We start from the raw sequence: 21,273 nt of genomic DNA, 5'->3' as shown, positions 1-21,273 counted from the left end.
AAGACCAAGTGAACTTGATGTAAAGTGCACATTAAAGTTATTGAACCTTTACGGCAACACAAAGGTCAAGTGGGAGAATGTAAGAATACTTTATATTCTTATATGACTTATGTGTATATTGGTTTAATGTAAAGTTCTAAGTTCACATTAAGTTTTTTGATTCTAAGATAAAGGATGATACTGTGATGGATTGGTTTCGATAAATGAGTTAGAATCCGGGTGTATTGATAACCCTCTTTCCTTACCTTATTATTTTGTAAAAATGTCTTTCTTTGTTGTTTGGTTATATTTGTATAGCATCTGTAGTTAGTAAATATTCAATTACTATTAACTATATAAAGATGATGCTATATACATAAAATGATGGTTACATTAAAAGGTGGTTACATAAAAACAAAGTCGTTGTACGGTAATTGTGGTGAACCATCACAACCTTTACCATCACAACTATTTACAGAAACAATATAAAACCACATGTCTCCCTTAGTAACCTCGAACGTGACAAAAACATTCAAGAGAGAAAGACATGTTTTGATTCCTCTCCATCAAAGGAATCTAGAAAAGAGAAATGTTTAGGAGGAGAAAAATCAAGTGTTGGAATTGCTTCCAAAACTTAACCAAGCATGGATCAAGGTTAGTATCTTTCTTCTTCTCTAAGAGTATATTAGAGTTGAATTAATCTAAATTTAGAATATGGTCTTGGGTAGATTTCATTATAGAAATCATAAAAGTTAATCTTACAAGAAAAGCAAGTAGGTCGATCGTTAATGTTTTATTTGAGACATGTTGAATGTGGAGGTCCTAGCCACCAAGAAACTGATCAAGCGACATTATCCAAGTCTTTAACTAGCTTTGGTTTTGCGTAGATTCTTTAACATACCTTCTCCTGCTGCGTCATCCTATGCAACTTTTCATACAAATGCATGAATCTTCCATTTCTGTATTAATGGTCCTAGAAAGGCCTATTATATTGACCCATTTATACTAATGGGCCTTTATATTTTGGAAACGAAAGGTCTTGTGTCATTTCGATACAGAGCTCTCGAACAGTTGGTCGATACTCTCGAAAGCGAAGAACTCTGTGTTTTCTTGCCTGATCGCTCCGTTGTAGCTTCTGATCTTTTCTTTCCGGTAAAGCCAAGGTAGAAATTCTAAGATGTTTTGTTTTTTCAAGTCAAATTTTCTGATAGACTCAGTCTAGGGTTTGTGAATACGTTCCAGAATACAGAACTTGGCTAAGCTTACAGTAAAAAAAAGATGGTTAGATGTGGAAGTTTGTGTTTTATTTTGTTTATTTGACTCTTGATCGTGTATTTTGTTGAGTTTTATTCCTTGCATGTTTACATGAATGCAAACTGTTTGTTGAAATGTCTGAAAGAAACTTGAAGAATACATTTTAATTTAATTACCAAAAAAAAGAATTGCATAATATCTTTAATCAGAATGTGATTATTAGACTTGACTCGGATTTTCTTAGAAATGTTTGTTGTATTTGAATGTTTCACAGTTACAGTGTGGAAAGAAAAATGTTCATCAAAGTCAAACTGCCATGGAATGTCATGATACCAGCTGAAGCTATGGACCCCAACGGCCTCATGATCCAGAGAGCTGTTCTCATTCGCCTACTCGATGCCTTTGCTTCCAAGAAAGCGACCAAAGATCTCGGCTACTTCATAGCACTCAAAAACTTGGAGGAAATAGGCGAGGGCAGAATCAGGGAAACCACTGGCCAGATTGTCTTCCCGGTGGTTTTCAGCGGAATCACCTTCAAGATGTTCAAAGGCGAGATCGTTCATGGTGTGGTTCGCCAGGTGCACAAGTCCGGTGTCTTCTTGAGATGTGGCCCTTGTGAAAACGTTTACTTATCACAGTATAAGATGCCTGGTTACGACTACGTTGTACAAGGAAACCCGTTGTTCATGAACCAGAACATGTCCCGGATTCAGATCGGTTCCACGGTTCGCGTCATTGTGCTTGATATCCAGTGGAAAGAGGCAGAGAAGGAGTTCATCGCTTTAGCCAGCCTCGAAGGAAACAATCTTGGCCCGTTCTAAAATAATTTGTAATCTGAATATATATAGAAATATAAATAAATAAATAAATGAAACCTTTACAATGTTTATTCAAATCAAATAATTTTTTTAAAAAAAGAAGCAAATACTTTAAAAAAAAAACAATTTTAGAGCTTGCTTCTCAAGATCTCTTCTTCCATTTCAGGTAGCTAAAGAAGTGCTTCTCCGGTACCGGAACAGACTTCACCAACCATCCGATCGGCCACGACGCCGCCGCAATGGCCAAGCAAACTCCCCACTGTCCCCAATTCAGCCTCTCAGTATCAGCAAACCTCTTGAGAAACTCAACCATCACAACCTGCAAGACCACAGTCACAACAATAATCCCAACGAAGAGCCTGTTCTTATGCAACCCTCTAAACACATTCTTCTTCTCAAGACTCCTCGCGTTAAACTCGTTGAACACTTGACACAACACAAACGTATTGAATATCAAAGTGTTCTTCACTCTCTCCGTCACGCCAAAGATCGACCTCCCTCGAAACTGAAGCACCAGCAAAACACTGATCTGATAAAACGCTTGGGCCAACAGATTCCTCCACATGACGTTTGTAATCAACGGAGCGGTTCGACCGACCGGTTTATTCTTCATTAAATCGTTAGTCGGTTTCTCTGTAGCTAAAGCCAACGCGCCGAGCGTGTCCATGATCAGATTCACCCACAGCAACTGAACCGCCGTCAACGGAACCTCTCCGGCGGAAACAGCCGCCACGAAGTTGATCACTAACGCCGCCACGTTGACGGTGAGCTGAAACTGAATGAATTTCTGGATGTTGTTGTAGACGCATCTCCCCCATTTCAAAACCGTCGCGACGGAGGCGAAGTTATCGTCGAGGATCACGATATCGGAGCTCTCCTTCGCCACCTCCGTGCCTTGGATCCCCATCGAGAGTCCGATATCTGCTTCTTTCAACGCCGGCGCGTCGTTTGTTCCGTCGCCTGTAACCGCCACGACGTGACCTAGCTCCTTGAGGCATTTCACCATCAGGAGTTTATCGAACGGCGAGGATCTCGCCATCACTTTGATTCTCTCGACCTTCTCTAGCCGTTGCTGCTGAGTGTAGCTTCGAAACGCCTCTCCTTCCAACACAGCGTCCTCGTTCGTTTCGTCTTCGGGTGTTAAGATCCCGCACTCTACGGCGATGGCTCTCGCCGTGAATATGTTGTCTCCGGTGATCATTTTGATGTTTACTCCGGCGAATTGGCAGTCCTCGACGGCTTTCTTGACTCCTGGTCTGCACGGATCTTTGATCCCCACGATTCCGAGTAAGCTCAGCTTCTCTTCTTTTAGCTTCTTGGTTTCTCCATCTGAGTAAGCAAACGCTATGCAACGTAGGGATTTAGCTGCCATTGATTGAATGATATTCTCGAATTGAATCTTATCGTCTTCTTGAATCTCTCTCACGACTCCAGAACCATCGTAGTATGTAGAACACATTGCTAGAATCTTCTCAGCAGCTCCTTTCCAATGAACTGTGATCTCTCTTCTCTTCTTGATCAGTACACCACTTCTCTTCTTCTCTGAGTTAAAACCTTCAACGTGAACAACCTCGTGTTCTCTAATCACTTCCTCCATATCCATCTTCAGTTCCCCAACCGCCCAGCTTAAGATCGCTTTCTCCGTCGGACTACCAGAGAATTCATACTCCGATGATGATCCTTTAGCCTTAAACACACTCCCTGTAGTGTTCATCGCAACTCCTTGATGAAACAACTCAACCACTTTCCTCGACAGAGTAGAAGAAGGAGAAGCTTTTACTGATTCTAAACCGAACCAGGAATCGGTTACCTTCATTTGGTTAAGCGTCAAAGTACCGGTTTTATCGGTACATATAGTAGTAGCAGAGCCCATTGTCTCGCAAGCAGAGAGCTTCCTTACCATAGCTTGATCTTTCATCATTCTCTTCATCGAATATGCTAATGTTAATGTCACAGCTAACGGTAACCCTTCAGGTATCGCAACCACTATAATCGTAACCGCAGCCGCAACCATTTCAACAACCGCGTTCACAATCTCATCACTTTTCGTTTTCTTTCCGTTATACTCGCGTTTCCCGCTCTCGTCTTTAGTGCTTCCCGTGAAGTAACGGATTAAAAGAACAAGAAGAACCAAGAACGCTACGAGTAAACCGACTTTTCCTATCGAAGAAGTAAGCTTGTCGAGACGAGTTTGCAATGGAGTTTGCTCGTTTGTGTCGCGTGAGATGTGACTCATCATTTGTCCCCAAGCTGTGTTCATACCAACGGATGTAACCACCATTTTACCAAACCCATCAGCGACTTTAGTACCCGAGAACAAGAATGTGTTCCCGTTTAGATTCACCTCGACGTGATCGCTTTCTCCGGTCATGCTTGATTCGTCGACGTGCAGTGAATGTCCTTCAACCAACACTCCATCCGCTGGAACTTGATCTCCGATGTTTAAACAAATGATATCTCCAACGACGATGTCAAAGATCGAAATCTCTTGACGACGTCCGTTTCTAACGACATCGATCTTGATGTTGCTACTTACTTTCGAGAGTTTGTCGAACTGTCTGTTCTGTCTGAAGTTGCTGACCGCAGAGACAGCTACCACCAAGAAAACCGCTACGAATATGCTTCCTCCATCGTACCATCCTTCTTTTAATCCGTGCTCTTTGATACCGAACCCGAGAGAGAGCGTTGCGCAACCGAGAAGGATGAGAATCGTGAGGTCTTTGAAAGCTTCGATCACGAAATGGATGAGGCTCTTCGATGGTGGTCTCGTGTAGGTGTTGGACCCGAACGTTGAACGCCTGCGTTGAATCTCGTCGGCTTCTTCGTTGATCCCTAGACGCGTGTTTGTCTTGAGAGCTGAGACTAAGCCATTTGGGCCACCAAGAGACTGGAGTTTCTCTTGGTTCTTGTTCTTGACGAGATCATTTAGGGTTTCTTGATCGATCTTGAAGTCTCTGTGATGATCTTGAGGATGGTCGAGATCAATGGCGGTGTAGGAAAGGGAACGAGGAAACAAACCGGGTTTTCCTATGGCGTGTTTGGCGCAGTTGAGGAGAGTTCTTGAGCAGTAAATCTTGATGAATGCTACTTGCCATTTCTTGTTTGATTTGCTTAGGGTTTTGGGGAGTTCTAGAAGAAACTCGACGCCCACCAAGTTGTTCTTCTCTGCATGGGAAGAAACATTTGTTGGCATGGGCTCTGGTATTGTTTAACCCGGAATTTTTAAATTGTAGAGAAGAAAAATTAATCAGAAACTGGAAATTTTCGGATGAATATGAAGACAAAATCTGATGTAACATTGTCAATGCAACCTGTGCTTTTTATAAGAAGAGTTAGTCGAGTCGGTTTGGGATTCATCCACGAAGTTTCCTAGCAATACCAACGAAAGTTACCTTCACCAAATTGTTCAACCTCGTTCAATAAATCAATATTAAGATTTAAGCTAAAAAGAAACATTAAAGTAAATTTATATAATTAATATAGTATATAAATTAGAATAACTGAAAGTAGATAAAGTTCAAAACTATCGAACATGAGAGCATGGTTAACCCGGGGTTTTTAGGATGAGATTCTTAGCGGAAGTTAAGAAAATGTTTCTTAACTTTTAACTAAAAAAAGCTAAGAATCGGTTTTTAAATAAGGACTTTTAAGAACCGGTTCTTAGCCTTTTAAAAATTAAGAAATAATTTTTTAACTTCCGCTAAAAACCACACTCTAAAAACTCCGGGTTAATCATGGTATAAACATCGTTAATTTAAATTAATTAATAACAAAAAAGTAAATAATAAAGAATAAACGATTTGGTCCAAGGTGAGGTTTCCTAGTAGCCGTTTAGACTTTTTTTAGGGACACACGTGTTATCCATGAGCTTTACAGATAAAGAATAAACGATTTGGATCTTTTTTTTTTTTTTTGATATTTACGAGGAGTATCCTGGGAAGTGGGTCCAGACTAGTCACATGGCAGGCTTAGAGCCTTTGGCTACCGCTTTGGATCAGGCCACGTGTTGGTCTCCTCGGGCCGAAGAACCCATGTGAAAACCTCGGTGGCCAGTGCGAATCGAACCCGGAGCCGTGCTTGCAGCCGCAAGCCGTATACCACCAGACTAACTCGTCCTGGTTAACGATTTGGATCTGACCTGTTTTATTTAAACGTTACAGTCAACATGATATCATGTTGTTTGCAGTATATATGATATATGATATTTTCACATTACTGGATATGCAGCATTTGCGTGTTTAGTCCGCGTTTAGGTTTAGTATCTAACATTCGTTTCAATAAAGGGAAAGTCGGCGCATTGGTATATCGACATACCTACTTATACTGCACATATAAGATATGTATTCCCTGGTTAGCGATTAAGGAATTGATAATGATATTTAATTAGTTCTCCAGAATATTTAATTTAGCATTTGTAGAGTTTGACCCGTGTGGAATTCGAATTCATCTCAAAGTTTAATAACGGCTATCTTAATCTGAGTTTAAATATAATAAGTGTCGTTGCATTTCATATGTGGATCACAAACTAAATTTAAAATGTTAAGAACCACGAAACTAGCGAATACATTCAGAGTTTGATTGTTCGTGGTTTTTGCTTTAGTTTTTGGTTTTTGCTTTTGTGGAAACCATTTTTCATCCAATCAAGTTTTTGGTTTTTGTTTTTGTTTTTATAAAAACCATTTGAGTTGCCAATCAAAATTTCAATAAATAGATTCCCTAAAATTTAGGGAAACTAGTTTTTGAAAGGTTTAATCATTTTATGAAGAAAAACCAAAAACCAAAAACCAACTTTTGTGAACTTTTATGAAGAAAAAAAAATTTTGATTTTTTTTTAGAAACTACTACATTATAATTAATTAATAATTAATAAATAATATTTTCAAAAAAATTAAAATTATCATAAAATATTTTGTACATTAGATATCATTTAAACAATAATGTGAAATATTTTAATTTGTGTGTCATATATGTAAATAAATTTATATATTTTATAAATAATATTATTTAATTTTAAAATTTATGTATTTTTATTTTTGTATCATTTATAATATTTATATAAGAAAAACTATTTCTATTCAAGTTTTAAAAATTAAAAATAATTTATATAAGAAAAATTTCTAAGTAGTTTCAAAATTTAATATTTTTATTTTTGTGTAATTTTATATATAATTTATGATTTATATTTTACTATAATATATTTTTATAAAAATATAATAATTAAAATATGTTATTGTATTTTATGTTAAAATAATAATCACAGTATTTTGATAAATTTCAATTGTAAAATCTAAATATTTATTTCTATTTTATTATATTATTTTAAAGTGATGTATTAGTTAATTTTTGAAAATTTTTAAAAAAATACAGTAAATCCGAAAACCAAAATCTAAATCTAAAAATCAAAAACCAAAAGCTGAAAACCAAAAACCAAAATGTAAAAACCAAAAGGTAAAATCTAAAAACCAAAAACTAAAACTAAAAACTACTGAAACAATCATCACCTCAATGAATCAATGATTTAATAGTGGCTTCGAGAGAATCACAATAAGGTCTCACATTTATATTAAAAAACCATATTATGTTACTGTTATTATTAAAAACAATAAGCTAGGAATGATAAGCTGTTTAGAGGCATAGACAGAGATCCATTGAAACTAATTAGGTATGCAGAGGGTGAGTGCCAAGCTTGGTATAATGCAAGAGACACTGTACCGACTCCACCACATGTACAGATGGATGAAGAAACACAAACCTTAAGCTTGGGTAATATTTGTATGGTGGATGGTTCATGGACCTCCATAGCTCAGTTTAGTGGAATGAGATGAGTTTGGAAGGATACAATGGGGAAGATACAGCTCATAGGGTCAAGGAACTTGCGGAGAAGAGAGACACCGCTGCACTCGGAACTAGAAGCGCTAAAGTGGGCAATGGAGAGTATGATACAACACTCGACCTGTTAGAAGTTTGGGACGGACTGCAAGGACCTAATTGCAATGATAGAACATCCACAAGATTGGCCCAACTTCTCAACTGAGCTGGAAATCATTTACTCTTCGGTTATGTTTTTCGGACTTCAAGATCAGTTACTTTCCAAGGACGCAGAATGAGATTGCAGATTCGTTAGCTAGGAATGCACGTTCGTTTCATACATCCTTATGTTTTATTGGTTGTTCTATTCCGGTCTGGCTTCCCAGACCACCTCAAGTTTGAGTAATAGAATAGCCGTTTGCCGGAAAAAAAAAATATATATATATATATGTTTATTCTTGGTACGTACGTAATGTGCTTTAGTTTTGGTTCTCGCCTGTATTTTGTGGACATTTTTAAAATGTTTCTACAAATTTTTTCATAAAGCTATATCATATTTTTTCTAGACCATAGATAGATTATAAAGATCTTATCCACGATTTGTTGTTTAGCAGTAACTTTCTGATGAAGTTTATCAAAAAAAAGTTCATCGTCAAAGCGCAGAGAAATTTCGACTGATATGCAAATTAAAAACTAACTTTGGGGCATGGAAACCCGAATTTCCATGAGGAGTAAATGTCAAGTCTCAAGTTCAAATTCTCGAGTGTCTTAAGTTTCAAGTCTCAACCACCATTAGTGGATTTCTTAGGAGCTACTTAGCAATATCCTCGTTACATTTCTGTATACGTTATATAAGTTATATATATATTATATATTCCCATATTTTGAAAAGATTGGCTAAACACGGAAAACGTACGTGAGAAAGATTTGTTGGAAAGTGGAAAGATATGATACTAAAGTTGGTAGATTGTGGCGGAATAGGGTTCCATTCCATGGCGTACGTATAGTTGAAGACGTGTTTTGTTTAGCGCCAAAAAATTAACAACCTAATAAAATGTTCGGCTAAAACAAAGTTTGAAAGCTATCTTTTCACAAAATTAGCATCAAATAAATAGTTTTATCAAGAAATATTTTGGAATCATACAAAATTATGTCCATTCGAGATATCAAAGTGACCTAGTGGTTCTTTGAGATTCTCACTGCCAGAGGTTGCATGTTCGATACTTTGTCGGCGTGGTAGTAATATACCTTTCTAAATAAATCCTTAAGGATATTCTAGATATGGGACTTTTCGGGATGAGGTTAATCATTATAAAAAGTTTACGCACAACAGTTTATAAAAAAAAAAAAAAAGTTGAAACCCTCAAACTTTCTCTCTATAGTTCTCCGCCTCCGTTCTTCGTTTTGCTTGCGGTGGCTGGTTTCTCTGCGGTCACCGCGGGTCTTTAGTAACGATTTTGTTATCATCTCACCTAGCCATGGACAAAAACACCGGACCCGAAGAACCGAACCGGAACCAAACCAAAATATCTGAAATCGAAACCGGACGGAAATCCTCAAATACCCAAGTGGTTCTTATATTTCTATATTAGAAATTATCGAACCGGAACCGGAACCGAACGTACCCGAATATCCGAAAAACAAGTTTTAGCTTTCTGATATAAGGTAAAATGTCATCAACCCCACTCGAACCCGAATTGGAAAGAAAGAGTGAGAACATTGTTACCACCATACCACATTATCTTTTATATACTTTCTTATATTATAAATATATATGGTATTTCTATATTAAAATATAATAAATACTTATAAAATTAACACCTTAGTGCTCTAACTCTGGTTGAATTGACGAATATGCAAATGTGTAACCACTAGACCACTTAGATTAACTTGTTAACTAATATATTTTATATATATATATATATATATTCACATATTAAACGGGTCCCTGAACCCGACCAAAAACCAAATCGAACCGAAACCAAACCAAAATCTCATAAGTATCTATTGGGTGTAAAAATGATTTATCTGATATACCCAGAATTGAATGGTTCATACTCGAAACCGAACCAAATATCCGAATTCCCAGGGCTAACCTCACTCCTTAGATATCTTATCCTCTTCTCCCCTCTTTGTTCGGCGTTTCTGATTTCGGTGGGGTTTGCTCCGCCAGATCTGTCAGAAATCAAGGGCGTCCTTTGTCTCTCACGAACGAGGCAAAATGAGTCTAGTCTATGTTTGGGGACTTGGATCTGCTGTTAGCCGCCGATTGCGCTCGGATCTGGGTCAGATCTGAGATCCGAGACCGCCGGAAAGTCTATCGCGTAGTGCCGTTGTTTTCTTGCCTAGCCGTCACGCTCTAGTCGGACTCCTCTAACATCTTAGCTTCAAGGTATTGTAGAGTCCCTCCTCTCTGTTTCGAGTAAAGGGTGGTTGTGAGGTGCACCACCGAGGGCCTCTGTTTCTTAGGTCAGAAGAAAACAACCATGGTGTGCCTCTCGGTGAACCATTGGTCTCCTTTCTGTTCTCGATGTTGACTCCTAGGGTTTTGAGAAAAACCATGTGACGGCGTCATCTGCTCCCAAGGCGAAGCTTTTAACTGTTGATTAGGCCACATGTTTTTTAGGAGTTCCACTCCTTTTGTGCTTCTTTTCCCTACTTCCAATGCTCCGGCAGATAATTTCTATGTTTGCTTGTTGTCGCAGCCGCATCTTTGTGTGGCGGGGCCGGATGAGGAGCCGTATTGACCAATTGTGTTTTGACCATAACTTGTGCTCTTCACTGTTAGTGGCGGCGACTCGGGTTTACATTTTTCTCTTCTGCTGTGTTAGTTTGTGTTCGTTTGTCAGCTTCTTCCTCCTCCAATGGAGCTCTAAAGCCGGGGCCAGCTGTCTCTATCGATGCCTGTTTGAGCCACCTTGGTGAGTGCTTGACTGAACTTACCTCTAGCTATTCTCTTGATGGTCTGGCTAATCCTAGTTGATCAAGAAGCGTTTGGAATGGGAATTTAATTTGTTGTCTCTTGCTATATACTTTTTATTAACTTCAAGTCCGCCATTGTTGGCAAGCTTGGAATAGTGTCTTTGGGTTTTTAATTTTTTTGCAGCTTCTTAGATTTAGGATGGCTGGAAAGCAGAAACTGGTTTCATTCCAATTGTAACCAAAACTTCATTTTACAATTTAGCAAAATAAAAAATTATGTCCATTCATGATAATCCATTTTTTTTTTAACTGGTATATAATAATCGATATTTCCATAGGCATTTTAATGCTTTAAGGTTTATGTAAACTAAACAGTTTACGTTTGTTGATATTTATAATCACTTGGTTGTTAGGCTTTTACAAGAGAAACGTGAGTCGAGAGTACAAGTATTTCAGCTTGAAAATGTTAAATACTTTATACTTCGAATGCTACGTCTTAATTTTCCAACGTTTAAAGTGATACAGGACAAATAAACAAAGACGTTAGTTGAGGACAGACTTATCAACCTTTGATATTTCAGCAACACACAAAAAACGCTTTGTAGAAAGAAAAAAACACAGTAAACCAAATTAGAAAACAGATAGTATGAAGATGTTTTTTTCGTGTGCATTCGTGTTAAAAATGACGGACTCAACAAGCAAAAACATATAAACAAAGACTGTTTAAGTAAAACAAAGACTCTATTGAACGTTAAGAATCGAATATTGACTTGTACAATTTTATAGTCAATAACAAAGGACCAAAGATGAAAGATTCTTCACATTGGTACCAAAGTATTTTTTTTTTGTTTTGCTTTTCAGTGAAAACTGTGAACTACAGGATATAAAGTGTTATCGAATATATAAGTAAGAAGAAAAGACATAAAAATTAAACAAGCAAAGAGGGGGAAAACGGACGAAAGATAATCTCTTTTGGACGCCTAGAGCATCTTCGACAATATTTTTTTTTCTTTGTTGTTAACATAATCTAACATACTAGTAGATGACATCATTTATATGAATGACAAATGAAGATATCGGCTAACTTTTTCAAAAATATGTTTTTAAAAATTGGGTTATAAATTAAGAATAATGGGTTTATAATTTGGTTTTAGGGTTCATAAATTTTAGAAGTTGAGGTTTGATTTACATTATTTGATTAATTTTCAAAATATTGACTACGTATGTTTTAGTTACTAAGACGCTTCCGGTTTATGGCGAAATGTATATTGCAAGGAAATATGAATGAGAGCTAAAACTGTTTTTGAAGGAAGTAAGGCCCATTGGTCTATAGACCATAGTGTAAGAAGAACAAATATGTAACTTGTCAATGAGTTTAATTAGCCAGATCAAGAGATCATCCCTTGTAGATGATTATTAAGTAAAAAGAAAAAAAATCTCAAAAATATTTAAATTATTATAGCTTCTGATTTAACATCTTATATATTTGTATATTTAATTAATACAAAAACATTAAAAATGAAAGTTTGATATTGCATGATTAAAATATAAACCTGGTAAATGAAATCTTCAGGAAGATGGTGTTGAATTTTCAATGCTTACGTATTAATTGAGTAGCAAAAATTATATTTAATCGGAAAAATTAACAACGTCACACATTATATACAGATCATAATTCATATTATTTAAACATGTGAAATATAACAAAAGTTGAAGAAATACACAGTAGGAGTATCGTATTATCTATTGTCGTCACGAGACTCCAAGCGAGATATGCCAAAAAATTCAGAAGTAGATGATGTTGTTGAATCGAGATTCATGAGAAGTTGAAGCCGGTTTAAAGTGGTTTCGGTTCAAGACGATTAGAGATTGGGATGATCGGTTTAATAATATGTGAGAGACGTGAACATGATGTAAACAGTTATGGAAAAGAGAAGAAAGATATGGGAAGAAGATTTGGGGAGAATCTTCATATTGTCAAGGATATAGGGAAAGGGCGAACCGAAGAAAGAGGTGTGCTTTCTGAAAGATATCAAAAGATAGGTTTTTGAGAGAAAGTGAGTTGACAAGAGAACTGTAAGGGTAGAGACCGGGTTATAGCTCTTGAGTAGTTAATGATTGATCAGTCGTGATATACGGGTGTGTGTAGTCACATACACCTGATTAAACAGAGTTGTTAAGTCTGTTTAAACGATTCTTAATAAGAGTATTTTTTGAGGAACTAATATGCTCATAAGTATTTTCGTATTTCCCAAGTTCTAGTTTCTACATTTGGTATCAGAACGATCAACCTCTTCGATATCTACATCGGCTACAGGTTGAGATCTTGGGAAGAACATGGATCATACGAAGGAGCTAATCGCAGTACAGAAGCCGATCATTCTGGATGGATCAAACTTCGGACACTGGAAGGTTAAAATAAGGTATATCATTCGTGGCATAGATGAGGAGGCATGGGCTTTTGTTTTTAATGGCTGGACTGAGCCTACCATGATGGATGAGAAGAGAAAGCAAGTGTCCAAGACTTTGGAGCAATGGACAACTGAAGAATAGAATGCGTCAAAATGGAACTCCAACGCCATTTTTACCATCTTCTCTGCCGTTGATATTGATCAATTCAAGATTATACAAGGGCGTGAATCGGAAAAAGATGCGTGGAACACACTGGTAAACTACTTTGAAGGAGATTCAAGTGTTAAAAGGACTCGTCTTGACCACCTTGAGACCAAGTGGGAAAATCTAAGAATGGAGGAAGACAACCTCTTGGAAGCTTCACAAACAAACTGAACACTATTGCAAATGAGGCACCTGTGATGGGAGAAAAGTACAAAGAATATAAACTTGTTAAGACGCTCATCAGATGTCTTCCAAAGCAATTTGAAGCCTACAAGGCTGTCATTAAGGCGACCATGAACTCGGATGACACCAAGTTCGATAAATTGGTGGGGTTACTTATGTCATTTGAACTGGAGCAGACTGCAGATTAACCTTCTCCGGTTAAAGGAATTGCATTCACGGCAAACGCTGAAGATGAAAGGATGGAGAAATTGGAAGCTGATGTCAGTCTGATGGCAAGGAACTTTAAAAACATGGTGAGACAGCTTGACAAAGGAGTGTCAAGGAGTTTCTCTGAGTTCCAAGGAGTTTCAAACGTACCAACCGAGGTGGAACTCAGAGAAACTCAAAGACCTATGAAGACAAGCAAGATTAGAAAAATTACATCCAGTGTCATGAGTGGTGAAGGATTTGACTACTTTCAGCGCAAATGTTCGTTGTTTAAACGAAAAGAGCTGAAATGTGCTGAATACAAAGGAGTGGGACATCTCAAGACGGAATGTCCAAATCTCGAGAATAAGAATGGAGACAAATCCTTGATGTGCTTCAGTGACACGGAATCTGAAGATGAGGGAGATAACAAGGATCTTCTGCTAAACTTTGTTGCTCTTGTGGGGGCGGAAAGCTCGTCATCAGACTCAGTCACTTCAGACGACGATGAAAGGGCTGAGGTAGATGATAAGAAGGAATACTGAGAGTTGTATGATCAGTGTACAAAACTGAGTCATGAAATTCAGTTGTTAAAGAACACATCTATGCTGAAGGCTCAGGTTAACATCGTAACGATTGACTCCAACGAATCAGGTGACAAAGAGAACAAAGCACCAGAAACTGGAAATGTGTGGAGAAGCATAACGGATTTGGAAAATGAATTGATTGATGAGAAACAAAGAATGTTATTTTGGAAGACCGGGTAGCCAAGATGTGGCAAAATTACACTGAAGAACATGCCAAAGATCGAGGATTCGAACAAGATTTGACTGAAAACCACAAAAAGATTCGAATGCTGAGCAAAGGAACTAAAGATCTCGATCAACTTCTGAGTTTTGGACAACAACCGAAAGCTAACTGGGGACTCGGATACAATGGGAAGGAATTTGTATCCACTGTGTTCGTGCATGGAAAGGAACCCTTAAAGGAGCAAGTTACCATAACTGAACATGGTGAATGTTCTGGACCAAAAAATCCAAAAGTGACACAAGTGACAACAGGACAAGTGAGCACAATGGCCAGGACACAAGAGATTGACAGCCAGGAGGAGACATCATAAAAGGTGGAGACACTCCCGATGAACAAATGCAGAGGTTGTTTTGCTTGTGGAAGAATGAGACATAAGAAAGTGTTCTACTACAGATTTCTCAGGAAGATTCGTTAGGCCTGGAAGGCAGGAAAATGCTTCATTGAAAGAAAATGGTTTTGAAGAGTCTGGATCGCAAAGACAGAGTTATGATCAGTGAATGAAGAAGAACCTGGGAACCTACTTTGCAACCATGTCATGATCAGTGAGGAGGATGAAGAGATAGAGGAAGATCTGGAACTAGGACTCGCTGCGAATGAGCAGGACCGGGAAGGAATATGGTACTTCGACAGTGGATGCTCGCGACACATGACAGGAAATGATGACCTGCTCACAAATCTGGTTCAGACAACTGTTAAGAGGGTTATGTTTGGAACTGGCAAAAAGGTAAGAGTCCAATTGAACATCTAGAGCAACCCTCTCTCATCAATGTCTATTTGGTGGAAGGATTAAAATCAAACCTCATTAGCATTAGTCCACTGTGTGATGAAGGTCTGATGGTGATGTTCACCAAAACTGAGTGCAAAGCGGTAGATGAGGACAGCAAGGTAATTCTCGCTGCAGTTCGAACATGAGTAACTGCTACATGTGGAAAATGTCCCAAATAGTCGAAATTGTGGGACAACGAACCACAAGACATGACACTCCGAAATGGTAAACTGCCATGGAAAGTGAGGTTGTGGAATTGCATCAGTCAAAAGTATGGAAACCACAATCGTACATGAGATGCTTGTAGTGCTACGTTGATTCTTTGAACAAAGAGCGTCAAGCTACGGCTACTCAGATCTCGACTGCTTTCAGTACAAACGTTAAAAACAACCTATATCAATGGAAACACGAGTATCAACTATACATCACATGAGAAATGGAGTACTTTCTTGGTTCTTAGCAAAGAGGCCTGAATCATCAATTTAAAGCTAGGAGCTTGACAAAACGGTTTGACACTGAGTCAAGTAAGCTGATCAGTCTGAGGGGCAGCATCGATGCTATAGTCCAGTGCAACAAAGTGCTAACGATCAGTCTCGTCTACATTACTGAAAGTCAACCTCAACTCTGTGTTGATTTGAGTCTGTGTGAAGACACACAAATAATCTCCAGTCCACATTATCTTCATTGAGTAAAACGAGTGATTGGTTTACATTCGGAATCAACTAGTCTGTAATTTTAATGAATTTACTGACAAGAATACTTGCTATGCAGTGTTGCATGATGGGTATTGGGCGAAGGTACGAGAACTGTACATGGGTGACAATCACGACCCATCTCTGGTGACACTACGAGAACAGTTCGAGCTTGGTAAAAGATGTTTTCAGATTCTGTGGATGAGACACCTGATCAACTGCTACGGTAAGATCACTAACTCTGAGAGAAACTCATATAATTAAACAAGACGTGAAATATTTGTGGCTAAACGAAAAGCATATGTTCGGGTTAGACACATTGATGTTAAGCTCCACTTTGCGTTTAACCTGTTGGATGAAAAATTAACCATTCTCCAGCACAAAACATCAGAAAACTAACTATTGGACTCGTTCCAAAAACATGTGGCTCTCAGTAGTCTCTTGTATTCATGAGAGGCTCTTGGGGTTCGCTACCTTTAAGATCATGAATTGTAGCCAAGATGATTTCTCTATGTAAATGATAAATCCCTTTAGTCTAAGAAGTACATGTAACCCTAGTGGAGAGTATCAACTATCTTGGAAACCTTAGTTGAAAATCGCAAAAACAGTCTCAGAAAGATAAACACTCATGTCGGACCAGGCTGTTACAACAGTTTGCATCTGATCTTGATCACTGTTTGGACTGAGGTGCACCAAACCCTACGAAGTTAAATTTACTATACCTTATAAAGCTTTGTATAAGCAAAAGACTCAGGTTGAAAAAAGACAAGGTTATATATAGTTAAGAAGAGGCCTGTTGAAATCTTAGAGCAAAAAAAAAAACTGGGTATGAATGCATCTCAGCTGAGAAAAGCAGTACCCAATAATGTGCTAGTCTCTAACGAAGTACATTGTCAATAAGCTCTAAGACAACAGGATAACTCTTTTGATGACTTGATAATTTGTTGGATAAGGTACTGATGAGTGATTGTTTTTAACTAAACTCTAAGAGAAAGATGTACCACATTGGTTTTGATAAGATTGCGTCTCGGCTGAGAAAAGCAGTATCTTTGGTTACATATCCTAGATTGACTATGAGGTGGTGCAAGTTAACATTCTTTTTGGGAAAATGATTCGATAGTGTGGTTACTCTACCTGGTAGAGGAGGGTATTTGGTATAAACTGAATGAGAATTGTGTGTCTGGGTGGTTCTTTTGTGTGATGTACAACCAAAAAATTGGAAGTATTTGGTTGCTGGTTCCATCTAATATCTTAACCGTATATATGTGCGAATAAATAGAGTTTTGAACATGTGCGAAATAATTAATTAACGATCTGGTTATGTGAAATGAGAGGAAAATATGTGGGTCCTAGTCTCTTGTCTTACTAACCGTATTGTTTAAGATAAGGTGTTTCAGAAACAGGTATCTCTTTACGGAAGATCTCATGGGTTTAGATCGATTCGTCTCCAAAGATACTCACAATAGATACCAGAAATTCTGCCTCAGAGGGTTTCATCGTCAAACCTTCATTCCGGAGAACATACTTGAACTGAAAGCAGCCTTAAATCTTATTGGCAGTTTCAGATGGCGAGCCACTGTGACACACTATTCTGTGTTTTCCCCTATGTTGATCAGAGAGATTCTTGCAAACCTTGATGAAGGGGGTTCTATCGCTCGAATTCAGGGTGAGCTATTTCAAGCCTCATCAGCTGTTGTGAACCAAGTGTTTGACATGCAAGATGATGGTGATTACGAGGACTGGAAGCTAACAGATCCGAATCACTCTGTATCGCTTCTCACCGGTGGCCTCCGCAATCAACGGAGTGAGTTCTCCATCGAAGATCTATGTCTGGTGTATCATCAAGTTTACTACGTCTGCAGTACTAACTGAATTCCAGGGGAGGCGTCAGATGATATGGTACAACAGCGTCTCAGATTACTCGATTCCTTGGTTATGAGGAAGCATGTAAACTTTGTTTAACTGCTACTGTCTCAGATCCACAATGGTGTTCACAACCCATTGGATGATTCTGATGTCTGTTTTCCGAACTTCATTCATCAGATTCTAGTGCATCAGAGTGAGGTTGGTCACATGCTTGGTGATGATGAGCTTATGGGGGGAGCCAAGGTGTCTCAGTGAATGTGTTTTTATCTGACGAGTCTCGCATTCTGGGGGAGAAGTTTATGTCATGTACGGGGCTTAGCTGCGTTTGTGCTCAGTTGTGTTTGCTTGTTGTGTTTGGCTTTGTTTCTGAACTAGTTTAAGAATTTGTTTACTTCATATGACTCTTGAAGTATTATGATGCATATTGGTCTTATTGTTGACTGAAAAGGCGATGGCGATGAGTGTTCGAGCTTATTTGAGAGTGTGACTAATGTGCTTAACTCTGTGTTGTGAGTTTCTGTGTGAAATGATTTGCATGTTCAGGAATGAGTGACTCGTGCAGATTAAAGGGGGAGATTTTTGAATCGAGACTCATGAGAAGTTGAAGCCGGTTTAACGTGGTTTCGGTTCAAGACGATTGGAGATTGGGATGATCGATTTAGTAACTTGTGAGAGACGTAATCGTGATCTAAACAGTTATGGAAAAGAGGAGAAAGATATGGAAAGAAGATTTGGGGAGAATCTTCAGATTGCCAAGGATATAGAGAAATGGCGAATTGAAGAAAGAGGTACGCTTTCTGAGAGATATCAAGAGATAGATTTTTGTGAGAAAGTGAGTTGACGAGAGAACTGTAAAGATAGAGACCAGGTTATAGTTTTTGAGTTCTTTGAGTAGTTAAGGATTGATCAGTCGTAATACACGGGTGTGTGTAGTCATAGAAACCTGATTAAACAGAGTTGTTAAGTCTGTTTAAACGATTCTTAATAAGAGTATTTTTTTGAGGAATCTCGTGTGCTCATAAGTATTTTCGTCCAAGATCTAGTTTCTATCGATATCTCATCAATTACATGTTATCTCTTAAACTTTATCTATAGTTAGAGTGGAAGACAATCACATAATGAATACCTCATGATCCATTGTCTTCATGAGACTTTAGGCAAAAGGTAGGACAGATGTCTTAGAAGTAGACAATGCGTTTGATATCTCTTGTAAATTAGGTGATGTATGTTAAGTTTTTTGTGATTTTTGAAAATTTTTGTTGAGTTTTGTTTAACTTGTGGTGTTGATGATGTTTGTTTTAGTAAGTAATACATTTTTTTTTTGAAATCAGTAAGACAAACTACAACTTTGACTTAGAAAAAGAAACACTCAAGTTTGGTTTTGGTTTTTGTTCTTTATTATTTCTTTGCCTAAAAAAAAGTTTGGTTTTGTACGAGCAGGTAGGACCGTATAAGTGATGTTACATGTGAATTAGTGTGGTTAACATCGTTGCTACGAGAATTATCATTTCAACAGTCTGAATCTCAAGTTGTTTTTTTACAAATCTCCGTATTGTTATCAGAGATCAAATATTTAATTAGGTTGAATACATGTTTAAAGGAGTAAACTGAAAATAAAAACAGATATGAAGTAAGAATCATGACTCAACCAATGTAAGACAAGACAAAAATAGCAAGCATTGAAATCGGTTTGAAAAATTGGTATATAAGTGAAGTATTTATCTAGGTCCTTCAATTATCAAATAGAGTTTCTTTTGCGTAATCCTACGAGATTTTTTTTTTTTTTTTTTTTTTTTTTAAATCGGGGCGTCTAGCTCTGGTAGTAAAAGACTCACAGCTGTGAACACCGCCACCTGAGTTCGATTCCCGGCCACTGCGGATTTAACATTCGGGCCGCAGCGACACAGATTAGTCTCTTGGACCTGATTCCAGCCGTTGGGGAAACTGCGTTTAATCAAAAAAAAAAAAAAAATTTTTACTTCAGTTTGCTCTAAATTTTTCCCAGGCGCCGCTTCTCCGAAGGCTCTCTGACACCGGTGGAGCCAAGGCTCGCCGACGTATGCCTCTCCAACCTCGACGTCGTCTTCTCTTAGTCCTCCTCGATTCATGTCCAAGCTGTTTGTTCACCGGCGCTCCGATGACTCTCTGTTGGTCGGAAGTTTCTTCGACCACCATGTACTTCAAAAAAAAAAATCTAGCTTATCTATCTATGTATACCTGCCTATTAGGCAGTTCTGAAGAGAGCCACTAGATTCGATGGGAAGTGAAGATCATGTAAAAAAGAGTGGCTATTATGAAGTAGTTCATTAAAACACTTAATGAACCAAAAACATTAATTAGTGATCCTTTAAATACACAGACAAGTAAACTCCAAAGGTGTCACAGATCAATCAATTGGTCAGAAGAAAATCTAACAAAAATAAAACATAAAGCTCAAACTCTTAATCATAGCTTTAAATACCCGACACAATGAGTTAACCAAGATTGACCAAAAACACACAAGAATCGAATCAGTGCACATAGATTCTCAGTGTAAATTTATGGCGGGAAGATAAGAGAGATTTATATCGCTGCTGACACTACCAGAAAAGCCTCGTTCGCGGAAGAACTCTTATGGGCTAGGGAAGAAAGCATTTCTCAGAGTACTGTCCCATTGGACAATCACATTCAGCGACAATTCTATACACTTTGATAAATATATTTAGAGAAAAAACAAGATTCGATCACAACCACGAGAGAAGATAAACTAACTGATCACAGTTAGAGATGTCAAATGAGCTGTCCATGTCCAAATGGACAAAACAATTTATTGGATATTATTATTTCTAAGTCCAAATTATACTCAGTCCAAATTGTCCAAACCAAATTGGATCATTCCAAATGGGCCTTCCGCGAAGCCCAATTAAAAAATCAGTGTTTACATACAAAAATTCATTTTTAACGTAACTTCATTATATTTATAGAATTAAAAAGCATACATTTTTAACAGTCATTTCAGTCTTCCTTTTTCTTCATCTTCTCGGCTTCTTCTATTATCACCATTAGAAACAAGCCTAAAACGTCAATATCCAGAACTAAAAGACTGAATATATATGTAGATCCTAAAATCTACACTATGTATTTTGTAGTGTTTGAATGAAAACGAATTGGGAAGAAATAACGTGGGCGCAAACTCCTCGGAACAACATCGATGTAATCAGGTTCGAGTCGACAAAAATGGACTATATTCGCATGCTGAACAGCATAGAGATATCGGGGGAGAGAGGGATCGTGACTGAACTCATAATCGAGCTGCCTATGTACCCATTGCGGGATCAAGTCTAACGTAGTTCAAAGATAATTGTCTCTAAAGAGACGCCGGGTTTATCAATCT

General features: G+C 37.9%; 2 protein-coding genes across 2 annotated transcripts; one reads left to right on the top strand and one right to left on the bottom strand.

The window, feature by feature from the left end:
- Positions 1–1,021: 1,021 nt before the first annotated feature.
- On the top strand, positions 1,022–2,126 carry LOC106313959 (DNA-directed RNA polymerase V subunit 7). The gene is made up of 2 exons (XM_013751903.1): positions 1,022–1,142; positions 1,508–2,126. The coding sequence occupies exon 2, from the start codon at positions 1,527–1,529 to the stop codon at positions 2,052–2,054; it is 528 nt and encodes a 175-aa protein (XP_013607357.1). The 5' UTR covers positions 1,022–1,142; positions 1,508–1,526; the 3' UTR covers positions 2,055–2,126.
- Positions 2,075–5,364, bottom strand: LOC106313950 (putative calcium-transporting ATPase 13, plasma membrane-type). The gene has a single exon (XM_013751890.1). It carries the CDS (start codon positions 5,242–5,244, stop codon positions 2,194–2,196), a length of 3,051 nt encoding a protein of 1,016 aa, XP_013607344.1. The 5' UTR covers positions 5,245–5,364; the 3' UTR covers positions 2,075–2,193.
- Between the last annotated feature and the right edge of the window lie 15,909 nt (positions 5,365–21,273).

The sequence above is a fragment of the Brassica oleracea genome, chromosome C1 (genome assembly GCF_000695525.1).
Source record: "Brassica oleracea var. oleracea cultivar TO1000 chromosome C1, BOL, whole genome shotgun sequence".
Taxonomy (NCBI): domain Eukaryota; kingdom Viridiplantae; phylum Streptophyta; class Magnoliopsida; order Brassicales; family Brassicaceae; genus Brassica; species Brassica oleracea.
The sequence above is the reverse complement of the archived record's forward strand: the minus strand, read 5'-3'. Positions and strand labels throughout refer to the sequence as shown.